Raw genomic sequence first — 15219 nt, 5'->3', positions numbered from 1 at the left:
AAGAATTAAGGTGATATATGGCTTCCATGACGAAACTACCTTAATTGTTCTCGCCACACGCTTCTCGCCAATTTTTGGAAAAATTCTGAGAATTACAAGCAAATTGATTAAGAAAAGTAATCAGTTGCCTGGCTGGTTGTTCAAACGATCTTCCTTGTGAGGCAAGAGAGACGCACGTGTCCTCAGTGTTCTTGTCACCTGGAAGTGTGGGTGAGGAACACTCCAAGCTAGTTCCAGGTAAAGAAACATATACACATTCTCGTAAATTAATATTTCTATTTGCTTTTTATATTAACGTCGTAGAAAATATGAATTTTCGGGAAGAAACATTTGTAAATCGAAAGCCTCACAAAATGGTCACCGCTACAAGTTAGCAGGATGACAGGGCGTTCCTTGGGCAGCGGGAACACACCGACACTCCTTTTTTATCATAACATTCATTACTGTCACTTCTGTAAGCAATACTTTTCAGTGCGAGTTAACAAATGTTTCCTTCAAAGCCATCCAGCCAAGAGCCAAGCATAATGACTGTTGCGGCTTTACAATCAATATTTGTGCTCTGCGTCCGTGAAAGTTTGTACACTGAGCTTTTAAGGGGAAGGTGAAAGTAGTGGGCACCGACTCCCTCCATTCCATCAACCACTCCACTTCAACTATTTCCTCTTCCTTTTATTGTATGATTACATACGCAATTCATACAATTTGTCTACACACACACACACACACACACACACACACACACACACACACACACACACACACACAGTCTGAAGCAACGGTGCCTCGGGAAAGGCAGCGGCATCCACTTTGCGATTTCACAAGAGTAACAACCATAAAAAAAGCAGGAAAACACTGTAATAGAGGCAACACTGCAGCAGACTGTGAAGACACCACAGACCTTGTGCGGAGACGAGGAGACAAAATACAGTTTGATTTCATGCTGCCTAGAGGTGTTACTTGGGGCACCTGACGCGGAGACAAGATGAATGAATGCAACAGTAAAGAATAAGTGAAGAAGTTAACACAGAGATTTGTTTAAATGAACTCAATGGATGTGATTATTACGTCTACATCTCTCTTCTCCCTTTGTGCTTGCTCTCAACGCTCGCCATTGTGTGATTCCCTGTAAACGTTCTTCATTTGCTTGGCTGGCGATCATTCGGCAGCGGATGTCACGCTTGGTTGGCGCTCAGTGGAAGGCCGCGGGCTTTATAACACAGCGGATAGGCTATTGTCATGGCAAACTGCGCTAGAAAGAGGATGATATGGTATAACTATCTGTGGAGGTGTTGATGCGCGGTGACCAGCGAGTTCATTGTGGTGATGATACGAAAGTGTGACGCGGAAATTAACTGTGCCGAGGCGGGGAAGGTGAGGCGAAGACAGAGATGTGTTAGTGTGGAGATAGAATGACAGTGGGAAGGTTGCTAAAAGAAAAGGAGGTGAAAGAAAGTCGTAGAGTGATGAGATGTAGAAAGGTTGTGTAGTGTTATGACTCTCTCTCTCTCTCTCTCTCTCTCTCTCTCTCTCTCTCTCATGACAAAACCAAAAACTCACAACGTAAGGACCAAGAACACATGTCGACACGATAACACCTACTATATATCACACATAATCTGTCAAAAATGATGGATGAGATAGTGGAAAGAACGCACACAGTCTTACCCACACACACACACACACACACACACACACACACACACACACACACACACAAGAACCTGAGGAAGACGCTAAGACGAAAAGACGAGACCACAGTGAAGAAGCAACCGTTAAGAAGACCTCCTTTTTTTTTACCACTACACAGGAAGCACTACTTGCATTCCCTTCTTGAGCTCTGACACAGCAGCGCCGGCCACCTGTGGTTCCCGGGAAGGCTAACAGGTGTCGTGACGTGAGTGGTGTGGCCGCGTCTGTCACCTGCTCGGCCTGTATTATAACATCGTCGTTCCGCTAACTTGCTCTTTGTAGCCTGTGTGTGTGTGTCTGTGTGTCTGTGTGTGTGTGTGTGTGTGTGTGTGTGTGTGTGTGTGTGTGTGTGTGTGTGTATGTGTGTCTGTGTGTGTGTGTGTGTGTGTGTGTGTGTGTGTGTGTGTGTGTGTGTGTGTGTGTGTGTGTGTGTGTGTGTGTGTGTGTGTGTGTGTGTGTGTGTGTGTGTCCGAAATCAATATAAAAATACAGACATCCAGTCACATAGTATAAAACACAAATATGGCACCATTATTATGACATTCATTCACTATGCAAGCTGTAAATATAATAAATAAGAGTTCCCAGTGCTTACCTTACCTCGGTCAAACACTGACAAAAAAAAAGCGAGAGATTTATAAGTGTGTACTGTCTTATCACTATCACAAACACACAAAGGAATGTCAGAAAATAAAGGGAATAGAAACGACACTTTGACCTACACAAGAAAGTTCCTGGAATAGGCTCGTATGCTGAAGAGGATGATCATTAAAGTTCTTGCAGGATTTCCGTCTAAGTAATGATCTGCAGCTATTGTTTAACTATTATTAGAATCACTAAATCATTCTTGAAAATCCTTACAACCTCCGGTACTGCAGCCTGTTAGAAGTAGTTATAGCAAGATGAGAGGCTGAAACGTTTAAGAACAGAAGACATAGTTACCATGTTACACACAGACCACCTCCTGTCCTGACGTGTCACGAGACTTGGAGTGAGGAAATTCCAGGGAAAGCAGGGGAGGAGAACCCTTCTTCGCCAGGCCGCCAGCTCTAGACTGGTGGCGCGCCTCGGTCGCCTCGGTGACCGTCAAAGCAGCGAGGCACAGCTGGCAGGCACTTCCGGTGTTACTGTCAAGGAGACTTGTAGGTCTTCCTCAGTCGCCATTTAGCTTACCGGTAAGACAGAAGTGTTCCAGTAGTATCTTGAACATAAATAAAGTCATTATAAAGTGATTATACTGATTATGTTCAAAGGTGCGTATTTTTTTCTTTTCCTCTTTTTTTTCCCTCCAAGAATATATAAGACAGAGAGAAACGGGTCACAGTTTCAATGAGTCATGGTACTGACCAAGCGATGTGTGTGTGTGTGTGTGTGTGTGTGTGTTGGGAGGAGAGGATAACGGGTGGAGGCCTAACGAAACACTAACGACATACGAGTATAAGTTATTTAGTATATGATGTAGAGTGCGTGTCACGAAGACAGGCCAGTGGCTGAGTAAGACACATGGCCCTTAATTACCTGCCTGTATGCAACGCCATTACCTAAATTCAAGCCAACTACGTTCCTGCAGCGACACAGTGCTTCCTTCCTGGAGCAGGTCAAGTCACCGCACTGTACACGAACACAACAATGGAATGTCCTGGGGTCACATTCCCAAACATTTCGCCATTTATCTAGACATTGTAGTTTTATTGGGCTTCATTCAAAATTCATTCCATTTTCAAAGTAGTTTCTAATTATCGCAGTAACAATTCAACGAGCATTTTACATCACCAATAAGAAAAAAAATCCATCCCAATTAATCATCTTCGTGGCCCGAAGCGTTTCGAAACATATGGTGTGAAAATCATTGGGAAGTGGAGGTAGTGTTAGTACTCATCATCACAGAAACATGATTCACCGCAGAGGTAGGCAGTTCTCATTATTCCATTATTCCTTACACATTGTACTATCTATATCACGGTCTCCTCAAACGCGCACTGCAAACATTCCCCTTCAGCACCACAAATACGTCAGAATGAGGAGACTCAACACACAACTCTGAACACAGACACATAGGGATTACGGAGAACCCTGCTGGAGGAGGAGTACCCAGTAGACGATATTGAGAACCACCACCATGAGAGGCACCACCCACTTCCTCACGGCAACCATCATCCGCTCTCCTGTTAGTCTGGAGTGTCGGGCATCGCTCTTCACCACGGGATGCACCTTAATCACCTGCTGCCTCTCCGATATGTACTCCGCCAGCACGTGAATCATTGTGATGAAGAAGAGCAGGGAGATGATGGAGAAGAACCACATGTCGATCATCTTGACGTAGGCAGTGACGGGGAGTGAGTCTGAGGTGTTGCTGAAGAGTGTGTACAGCACCAGCAGTGTCGTGAGGCTCACCGCCATGCGCACCTGTGGGGGATGTACCGACAGGTGACCTCCGGACCTGCCGCTCCAGGAATTGGTGAACAACACTACATAGTCAATATTTTTTTCTTTCTCTCTCTTTCGCAAGGTGTATGTATAAGAGGTGGGTAAAAGCACACACACACACACACACACACACACACACACACACACACACACACACACACACACACACACACACACACACGAATGACAGTCAGTGTGGGATAACGTGAAAGATAACGCACGTCCATCATCTCCATCTTGATGTAGAGAGTGGCGTAGCCGACACACAGCAGCATCGTGGTGGGCAGGAACACCGTCACCACAATCACTGTCCACCGCCGCTTCACCTCGAACGTCACCTGCAGCACCACAGAGTGACGCCTCGTAACTCTTAGCACAATGTTATCACTTAACCTCTAGTAATATAAAAGCTCGTTGTACAGTGTGGAGATGCTTGTTTGACTATGTGGTTTATAAAATATGAGCCATATTAAATTCTGATGGAAAAATTCGTCTCAAGGAAAAATAAGAAATATGCAGGATAGAACACAGAGAAGTAACTAACTAGAGGTGTTCTCGCGACACTCACCTCGAGGACACTGAAGAGAGTCTCGTTGTTGCCTCCTTCCGTCACGGTCAGAGAAGTCTTGCTCACCTCGTAGTCAGGCAAAAACCTCTCCTCCAAATAGATGATCTTTGCGTCCTTCATCGCGAATATGGCCTGTTCCTTGCTAGCAGAGGCCAACTTGATCAGTATGTGGCACCTTTGCTTGTCAAAGGGGTAGTAGAACACCTCAAAGGAACAAGCAAAACTTCCACTGAAATAGAATGTGAGATCTTTTTGCATGCACGCTCTTTTGATACATGAAGATCTATGTTGAAAAAGGCAGAGAGCACGTGGCTGGAGGAACTACTAACACAGAGCTACAGGCTGACTATATGGATCAAAAGGTAATGTGAAGGAAGAGCAGGCACTGAAGGGAGGGATGGGACTGAGACGACTCGAAAGTGTTGATGATATGATGAGGATGACCTTGGTAAATAAGTATGAGCGCAAGACAAGCTAACAGACTCTTTTTCTTGAGTTTCATTTCACATTAGAATCCAAATGTAAAGGTGAGACAGGAAGCCTCGATCAGCACCTGAAGTGTTGCTCCTGCACCACCAGCGCCGCGTCGCCGCCAAACGCAGTATCTGGTGACGAAAAAACTGACGTGAAAGAAATCAATGACGCATCAATTAGTGATATTATGTCATGTTACACTTCAACAAATGAAGCCTTTGTTGATGTTTTTTTTTCTTTCTTTTCTAAAGTGAGTGTGAGTAACATGACCAGAGATAATTTACCCATCTTCTCGTCATTGTACTGTGGTGGCAGCGGTCCCTTCAGTTTCTTGACGCTAAACTCTTCCTGTATTGAATTGATCTTCCCGTCGTAAACATTTGGGAAGGCCAGCCTTGGCTTCCATATGTTCTTGGTGTCATCTTGAGTCAGTTTGTTCCACTCCAGAGTATCGCCGAGGTTAAGGTAGGTGATCCTCGGGTCCGGCCACTGCAGGTCGAGGCTCATCTCCACGTCAATCGCCCGCCGCACGTCGCTGATCCTCGTGATGCGGAGAATGCGAACCACTGAACCGAGAAGGAGAGGACGGGTGCCTTGTGTGTTGGAGGGTGGCTGGGTGGCGCGGTAGCCATGGGGCAACACCAACATTCGACAGTTGTCCTCGTCCGAGAAGTCTGGACAGTTGTTGCTGCCGTCACAGCGATACTTTTTGGCAATGCAGTCCCCATTGGAGCAAGTGAACTCAGTGTTGGCACAGACGGAGAAGCTGAGAGTGATCTCAGCATTAGGGGGAAGGTTGCAGATGCCGCGTTTCAGGGTCCAGCGGTGGCGTCCAATAGGGTAAGAGTTTTCTGAAAGGAGTGTAGTGGTGGCCACCACCGCACCATGCGCCAGGTCGTACATCTCCCAGTCTACTCCTTCCCTTCTGTACACTAAGTTGCCATAGTAGCCGTGGAAGTAAGGTTTCTCGCTCTTGTAACCAAGCACCTCATAGAATGTCTCAGCCTCACTCGGGGAACAAAGACCACGAAGACGGAGAGGCTTAGAGTATAACACCTGGCAGGGTACACAGGCGGCCCACTTGATGCTGCAGGACGTGTCCACCCACAGGCCGCTCAGCAGGAACATCAGGATGCAGTCCTCGCCGTCCCCGCCATTTGGTTCATTCTTTTCGAAGGGAGGATCTTTAACTATTGTCCCGTCGATGAATTTCCGCCACACGTTCTCTTGCTCTCTGTCCGTGGCGCCCACCCACAAGTGGTAGTTGTTGGCCAAGCATGCAGTACTAAAGAGGAGAGACTCATTGTAGAGGGCGGTGTTCTGAGTGTGCGTGGAAGGGCTGTACATGTCGTAGCCGACTCTACGACACGCCTGCAGAGAATCCGGCAGATTTCTGCGCTCGGGAAAAATAACGTAATCGACGGACGCTTCACAAAACTCCTTGGCCTCGTGAAGCTCAATGCTGACATTAAACAACGTCATTTCGTCTCTCTCTGACGAAAAAATGTCTCCAGAAGAGATAGTACCGCAGGAAGCTTGCTGCTTGATTTCTGCTTTAGTGACGCGCCTGCTGTAGATGTTCATGAGCGCGAGGCGACCGCGGTAGCTCTGGTCTGGGTCATATCCGCCCGCCAGTAGGTCTTGCTCCTGACCTAGGGCAATCACGCCTTGCAGGGGCACAGGCACTCGGGAAGTGGCGATGGTGCCTCCACCCAGCTGCTCCCCGCCTATGTACACCGAGTATTCCCCCTGGTGGAACACGTGGCAGTAGTGTTTCCAGGTGTGCAGGTCAATGGCGGTGACGAGGTGAGGGAAGCCCAGCTGCCTCACGCCATTGTAGTAAAACCCAAGCTGGCCACCGCGCCGATCTGGAGTGACCACAGACAACATTAATATCACAAGCTCGCCAAATTAGATTGTATTGAATTTTTTGTTAAGCAGCGTAAGATGCTGCAAAATGTTTAATGTATTGAAGTATCTAAATTTTTACTCAGTGACACGAACTAATCTTTGTAGCTTCCTGTAAGAACGAAACAATCTTAATCAAGCTGCTTCTCCTTTTTTATCACTGAGAAAATGAAGCCAAGAAAACGAAAAGAAATAGAGAAGGAACTACGAGGCAAAGCGAAAAAAGTGTGTCAGAATCTGTGTTGCGAGGAGAGCGTGACGCGTGACCTGGTAACGGAATGCAACTCACACAGGTGGAGGATGTCGTTCTCGTAGTCTGAGGCGGCGAGGGATAGGTGGGTCTCGTAGCTGGTCAGAGTGTCAGGCTTGGCCCAGTAACACACGCTCATCTCTGACGCCTCTCCGCCCTGAAGCACCAACAAGCAAGAATGAAAGTGTCTCAGCAGATTCGTCATTGTAACAGCAAAATTTCCCAGAGAGAGAGAGAGAGAGAGAGAGAGAGAGAGAGAGAGAGAGAAAGGCACCTCAAACTGACAAATATACTCTCAGGAACTAGAAAATGCACTATAATTTTCTCCTAAAGTAAAGAGACTAAATTATTTACAGTATACCCATACATAACGTTTACTGGTATCTTGATTTGCTGGCCAAGAAAGGACACTGATATTTAGGATAAACTGCCACTCAAAGTCCATGACACATAAGAAATATGTGACGCGTTAAACAATTCATTCCCTGAAGACAAGGTCAGCTAAAACATCAAAGCATTATCTAGACAAGCGGGCGACTGTTCCTTGACTCTGATTGGGAGGGAAAAGTTGATAATTTGAACTCTCTCTCTCTCTCTCTCTCTCTCTCTCTCTCTCTCTCTCTCTCTCTCTCTCTCTCTCTCTCTCTCTCTCTCTCTCTCTCTCTCTCTCTCTCTCTCTCTCTCTCTCTCTCTCTCTCTCTCTCGCTTCCTGAAAATTCACCTCGGGAAACTTGAGGGAAAGGTTGTAGGTGGCCACGACGTCTGACCGCGAGGGTTCTTCCAGGTCCAGCTGCATCCCAAATACTTTCACCTCCTCGCCTGCCACTCCTGTCCATCCACCTCCGCCAGCTGCAGCATAAAACGGAAAAAGAAGTGTTCATAGCTGGAACGTTTTAAATCTGACCGTTATAGGTTTTCTTCTCAGTTAAATGATTTAGTGTAAGTTTAGAGTATCATTTCAACAGGTACTTCTGTCCTCCCATCTCCGCCAGCTGCCGCAGAACAAGGAAAAAGAAATGTTCATTGCTGGAACGTTTTAAATTTCCACCCGTTGTAACTTCTCTTCGTAGTTAAATGATTTAGAGTAAGTATGATTTCAAAAGGTAATTCTGTCACCCCATCTCCGCCAGCTACATCAGAACAGAAAAAGAAAAGGTACTTGAACATATCACTAGAACGTTTTAAATCTCTGACCGCTATAGCTTCTCTTCGCAGTTAAATGATTTAGTTTCAAAAGGTAATTGTCTTCCCATCTCCGCCAGCTGCCGCAGAACATGGAAAAGAGGTGTTTGTACATACTGTTGGAACATTTTGAATATCTGACCGCTATACGTCTCTATCCAGAAACCAGAGATTAACTCACCGCTACACAAGAGGAGAAGGATGCTGGTATAGAGTCGCCGCCTCCACCACATGCTTCGTCTCATCCTCTCGCGGCCTGCCAGACACCAGAATCACCTACACCCACGCCGGTCACCACGTCGCGGACCACTGTTCTGAGGGGCAGGTGGATGTAGTTAAGGAGAGAGAGACTTAATTTTCTTCTTTTCCTTTTCATGCGAGCAAAGGACGCTAGCCAAGAACACACTCAAAGAAAATAAGAATGGAAAGAAAATCCAGAGAAAATACATAATTAGTCCAATTCACTTTTTTTTTTTTTTTTTTTGTTCTCTCCATCCTCTAATTTCAAATAAAAACGCAGAATCTTTTTGAAACCTAACATTGGAATTACAAAAAAAAAAAAAAAAAAAAAAAAAAAAAACACGCTTGAAGACACCCCAACCTGTGAATCATAACCCAAATCAGATGATGAACCACATTGAGGAAAAGACAAACCTGCTACAGTTACCTCACGCTGAAAATTTGGCAGACAGATCGATATCCAGGGAGAGGAAGCTACCGGTACACCACGCAAGGACCCGTAACTCTCTCTGGGACAAACCACCAACGACAGGAAGGGTTGACTTACAGGTATCGTTGCGCATGCTCGTGTAAGCTCTCGTTTATAATCCAGAAAAGAACGCGTCCTGAATAATTAACTGCCATATGACCTAAGCGACACGAGCAGAAGCACAAAAAAAGAAAGAAAAAAAAAATCAACAACACAGATAGAGACACAGACACACAGACACACTGCCATACGTACGCTGCCTTGCTAACATTATAACACAACCAAACAAAATACTGACACTCGCCCCTGGACAAATACCGCAGATTTATCGCACAAATCCTTGAGGAAGAAGATGTGAAGATCAGGAGAATAATTGTTGGTAATGCTAACAAAATTGGTAAAAATGATGATGAAAAAGGAGAGGGGGAAAAAATATTAGTAATGATACTGAAAAAAAGGAAGAAGAGGAAAAGACGATAAAGGAGAAACAAAACTTTTACTATTACTACTATTACTACCACTACTATCACAACACTACCACCAAAGATTTTGTCACTAATACGTAGCAAGGCAGCGTTGAGGGAAAAACAGACTTCCTCGCCACACATAGCATGTACTCACGCGAAGTGAAAATGTAGTACAGTACATGTAGACGGAGAAGTAGCGTAGATTGCATGCGATTCTTAGCACATAGAGGAGCCAGTGTCTGTTTTTATGTGGATTGCTTTGACAGCCTAATGACACACGCAAAAATACACAATCTTACGTGTGTAAATGACGCAATCATCGGCGAACTCTTCTCTTTCGCCACTAATACACTTTACAATCCTTACCGCCGTGTACTCGCACACACACACACACACACACACACACACACACACACACACACACACATACTTCTGCAAGCGCACTACCACACTGACACCTGACGCAGAGACCATGCACCAGATCCTTCCTCGTGCAGTTTCATTATTTACTCTTTTTTTTTGTCTTGCGAGGAAAGATTGCGCCATTACCAAGACGTTGCCTGTATCTACATATAACAGTTGCCTATGAATATTACTAAAGGACAACGGGGAAAATACACTCAAGCAAGTCTTGGCTTTCCGTTGCATGCGAACTGTAGAGATAAGAGTTTTGTACTTTGCTATACGAAGAACACTCACACTTGCATTTATTCATACATTGCCTGCCACGCACGTCACCTTTAAGACGCACAGATAAATAGGTGAAATAGACAACAACTAACGTATACGTGAACCTTATCAAACAAACTTATCAAATAGCAAAAAGGCTTGATCTACCAGCATTAGCCACAGGTACATAATCATCTATAGCTCACCTTTCCTTCTCTAATGAGGTGATAGAACGTAACAATAGACACATAGACAGGCTCATCCCTCCTCGTGCCTCGGAACTCCACAAAACAACTCGTATATATATAAGGACAAGCCACCGAACCCTCGCTCATGTCCGTCCCGCCACACACATCCCTCACTCCTGCCCGAAGCCTTGTCACGCGGAGGAGTAAACATTTATAAGGGTGCCATTATTAGTGGTGGGAGAGCAAGGAATGCTGCCCCTACCATCAGACAAAGAAGACAAGGCTTTCATTAGTATATCTTCGCACGGAACTATATAAGAACGCTTCTCTTGCCTACGTATTTTTGAATCTTGTAGGAATTTGTAGTGCAAGGTGCCGTGTAGTTCTCTTTTGTTTTATTTCCATTATTTATTTACCTCTTTAGGGCATGGTAGTTGTATACATTGGCCAGCTTCTTTATCTATTCATGTGTCTACAGAACCTGACCGAGCGATGTCCTCTAGGCGAGATTTATGAGTTTAATGTGTGAGAAATTAAGCGTTTGTGTGTGCATAAGTGTGTGTGTGTGTGTGTGTGTGTGTGTGTGTGTGTGTGTGTGTGTGTGTGTGGACCTTTTTACTATGATGATTTCTTTTATTTTTATTTTTTTTCTTTTTTTTCATATAAAAGATTAATCTCAGAGGGAAGAAATCAAATACATTCCGAGGTATATATATATAATTTTTGACGTGAGTACTGACTGCTTTCTTGTATGAGTGGTGAACCATAATTATCTGTCAGCCAATATGGAACAATAGATTTATAATGAGAAGAGAGCAATTACATAAGAGGGTAGCCATTTTTTTTTTAGAAATTCAGTTCATGGAAGCTGATGAATGACAAGACGTTGGAAATGGATGGATCTTCTACTTGGTACTCTTGATGGGAAGGACGCCTTTAATTAACAATTCAATTCGTGAAGTTGATGCATGACAGGACTTTGGGATGCATGTCTGTGATACATTACGATGCTGAAACACAACTCACGTGATACTTCTTACATTACACCCTTCAGTTACGCACCACTGAAAATTATAACGATGAGAGATACTTCACGAGACAATTCTGAAACTATACCCTTCAATTACTGATCGGTACATCCTCAAGACACTGACAAACTATATACTCACTAGAAGCCTCAAAAATCATACACGTTAATCACCACCGCAGTCTGTGATAATGAAATACAGCTGACAAAACACCACATCTTTCACTTAATACACCACGGACGATTATTACAATGAAGGGCACCACGCAACCATTCTCTTTAAATAACAGCTAAGATGTTAAACAAGGCCTGAAGGAAAGTAAACAATAAGAAAACACTTCGATAAAGATAAATGAGGCAAAGATAACACCTGAGTGACGAAGAGACGAGTTAGCACGTGAACAGCAATCAATGACAAGGAGGAGGAGGAGGAGGAGGAGGAGGAGGAGGAGGAGGAGGAGGAGGAGGAGGAGGAGGAGAAGGAATACATAAGGCAAGAAATAGAAAAGAAAAAAAAGTAAGAGGGGAAAGTCATGCAAAGTCATTACGAGGAACCGACATGGCAGTTATGCTGATAATGAACACAATAAAATTTTGGTTACCGACATTTAGGCAATCCAGACCACACTGCAACCCCTCGGACTGTCAGGAAAGCCTTCATGGGTGCGGTGAGGCATGGAGAGAGGCGGGCGAAGAGAGACCTGGCGAACGAGGGTGGGAGGGAGACGCTACTGCCGTGACACACTCAGTACCTGGTTATATGTGAGGGAAAAGGCGTTTATATCTGTCCATCCAGAGCAAGGGACAGTACCTTTTGCATTATTTACGACACACACACACACACACACAAACGATGGGTCAGGTTGCTTCTCCAATATCTTCCATGATACACTTAATATTGAATCTCTTTTTCGGGAAGTAATTGTAATATGGGGAGGCGGTGGGAGGGAAAATGTGCCAGGCAGCAAAGGCCATATGGCAGGGATGGGCAAACTTTTCAGTGCTAGGGGCCATATTAAAAAAAAAAAAAAAAAAAAAAAAATCACAATCTTATAGGGTCGTATACTGTAATAATCCAAAATCATTAATATTCTAAATACAAAATTAAAGACTTCTAAAGAAAAACCCATTCTCACACGCATTTGTACACTTGCGGGAAGAAAATGAAATGCTCACGATACTATTTGGCGATGTTTATTAACCTGCTCTTTCAAATTTACTAACATTTGTCAAGCCGCATGAATTCCTTTGGCGGTCCGCATGCGGCTCGCGGGCCGTAGTTTGCCCACCACTGCATATGGAACTATTGGATAAGCATGGTCTAAGAGCGGGTGGTGAGGGGGAGGCTGGGTTGAGAAGGGCTAAATCAGGGGTTCTCAAACTTTTTAGCTCATTGACTCCAGAATGAAGTTTCAAATTTTCTATCGACCCCCTAGCTTTTAATTCAAGGAAAAAACACCGATGCCAAAATCAATATGAGTAGTAGTAGTAGTAGTAGTAGTAGTAGTAGTAGTAGTAGTAGTAGTAGTAGTAGTAGTAGTAGTAGTAGTAGTAGTAGTAGTAGTAGTAGTAGTAGTATTAGCAGTAGTAGCTATGAAGTATGATAAAAAGGTATCACACAGTAAGAAAATATGTCGAGCTGTACAAGTACATGTAAATTGTAAATTATGTCTGGATTCAATAAATGAACATATTGTTTTTATTCTAATGGTGTCTGATATCTTTCAAATTTTTACAAATTATTATCAATAATTTCAAATAGGAGGATTAAATGGCCCCTTCTACTCCAGCAGTAAACATTCACCGACCCCCTGGCTATTCATCGACCCCTTGGATGTTCCGATCGACCCCTGGGGGTTGATATCGACCACTTTGAGAACCCCTGGGCTAGATCATATGGAAGAAAAACATAAGGGCAGTGATAGGACATCAGCAAGACAGGGGGCATGGGACAGGGTAGAGATGGGCCCATGAAAGGCCACGTGTCATTACTTTTCTTAAATTAATAATTTCTGGAAAAAAATCATGCATTTCTGACTAATTTGCATGTATTTTTCACCTTGCAGAGAATCCTTTCGTCTGAATTTCCGCGAGAGTGAGCACCAAGTATAATCACAATAATGATAAAGTAATTCTCAACTTCATAGGAATGCAGACACAATACGAGGCAGCAACACAACTACGTACCATCGCGAGAACAAACAATGCAATGATAGGACGATGATAAAGAAAAAAAATAAATAAATAAAATAAAAGCACTGAACTTTAAGATGATACTCCATACGTGTGCTTTCTAGAACATGGCAAAGAAAACGGCCCTGTCTCAAGAATGTCACCTACTATAAAAGCTCCTGAGTATTTGAATATCTAACCAATAAGAAATAGTATTAGTGTGATTTAGTGGTAATCTAGTACATCAGGAAGGCTTTTATGAATCCTGTACCTTTTTTTTTTTTTTACCACTAGTGTGCGTGGTAAGTTTATTTCCAGTTGGTAGAGTGCGAGAAGTGTAGATACGCATACATTTATCATTTTAATCATAACTTCCCTACAGATCTTAAACTGGTATAGGCAGCAGTGAGGTGTCGAAACATTTGATAAAGTTGTTGTTGCTATCCTCACTATTTATGTGTTCTCTGGAACCGACAAATGGGCCATAGTCATCATCCGCTCAATATCCCCAATAGACAGACTATACTGCAAGCGACACAGCACGCAAGTTCGTGAGACCGCAACCCACCCCACCCCAGCAGCCAGCTCCAGTCATCCCCATCAATCTGCTGTTACTGGTGTAGAAAAACTCGCTTATCAGACCTGCCTTTGGGGACCTACTTGTGCATTCATATCTTAATCTGTTATTCAGCTTGCAAGACGTAACGTGCTTATCATTACCAGGAAAAACTAATAAACAAGAATATTTCAATGTAGGACTCTTCGCTAGTTTCTTCCATCAATCCTCTTATTTGCACAGGCTCTTCAGTCAACAGTCTGTGAGGCAGAATCCGAAATGAACAAGTGTTGGGACTGATTATGTGTGCGTGTCTTCTAGCCGTTTCAATTTAACTCGTGGAAAGACACTGCCTGGTGCCTCACGACTGCCAGTGGTTGTGGTTATTAACTAGTTCAACATTAGGCAGTCCTTAGATATAATCGTTATGAAAGCAGGTTTTGTTAATTTAGCGAAATTTTACTCCCTAGTTCCGTAAAAGGCATTCAGTTCATCAGACACCACTACCTACGTAATGCTGGACAGGCCGTAACTCTAGTGCCTTACAGAAAACGGTCTTCTCTGCGGGGTAAATCTGACTAAATTCACGCGTTACGCAGTGGCTGGCTCGCTTATTTTTCTTTCAAGACTATTCAAATTCTAAAGTACGCAAGACAGTCTCCCAAATTGTTCCCCTAGCCATATACAAATTTCCATAAGTATCATGAACCAGCTTTACTGAATTCAGAAGTAAAAATCAATGAAAACAGATAAATAAGATATGAATTCCCAGGATCTTAGCTAACCATGGTCCACCACGAATGCTGCAGTAATGTATTTAAAGCATTACCCGAAAATTCTGTATCTCCGCATCACCCTCTGATATGAACATTATGCACGTGTCTAAACTTTAACCCTTCTCCAATCCTTGCTTCTCCAACTATTGACACAACT

The 15219-nt window shown here is 43.8% G+C and overlaps 1 protein-coding gene across 1 annotated transcript; it reads right to left on the bottom strand.

The window, feature by feature from the left end:
* Positions 1-2636: 2636 nt before the first annotated feature.
* Positions 2637-8805, bottom strand: LOC123504212. The gene is made up of 8 exons (XM_045254566.1): positions 8680-8805; positions 8038-8165; positions 7356-7473; positions 5443-7026; positions 5238-5289; positions 4685-4913; positions 4338-4454; positions 2637-4095 (listed from the first exon to the last, which is right to left on the bottom strand). The coding sequence occupies exons 1-8, from the start codon at positions 8741-8743 to the stop codon at positions 3751-3753; spliced, it is 2637 nt and encodes an 878-aa protein (XP_045110501.1). The 5' UTR covers positions 8744-8805; the 3' UTR covers positions 2637-3750.
* Positions 8806-15219: the final 6414 nt, after the last annotated feature.

The sequence above is a fragment of the Portunus trituberculatus genome, chromosome 15 (assembly GCF_017591435.1).
Source record: "Portunus trituberculatus isolate SZX2019 chromosome 15, ASM1759143v1, whole genome shotgun sequence".
Taxonomy (NCBI): Eukaryota; Metazoa; Arthropoda; class Malacostraca; order Decapoda; family Portunidae; genus Portunus; species Portunus trituberculatus.
This window is presented reverse-complemented; position numbering and strand designations above follow the sequence as displayed.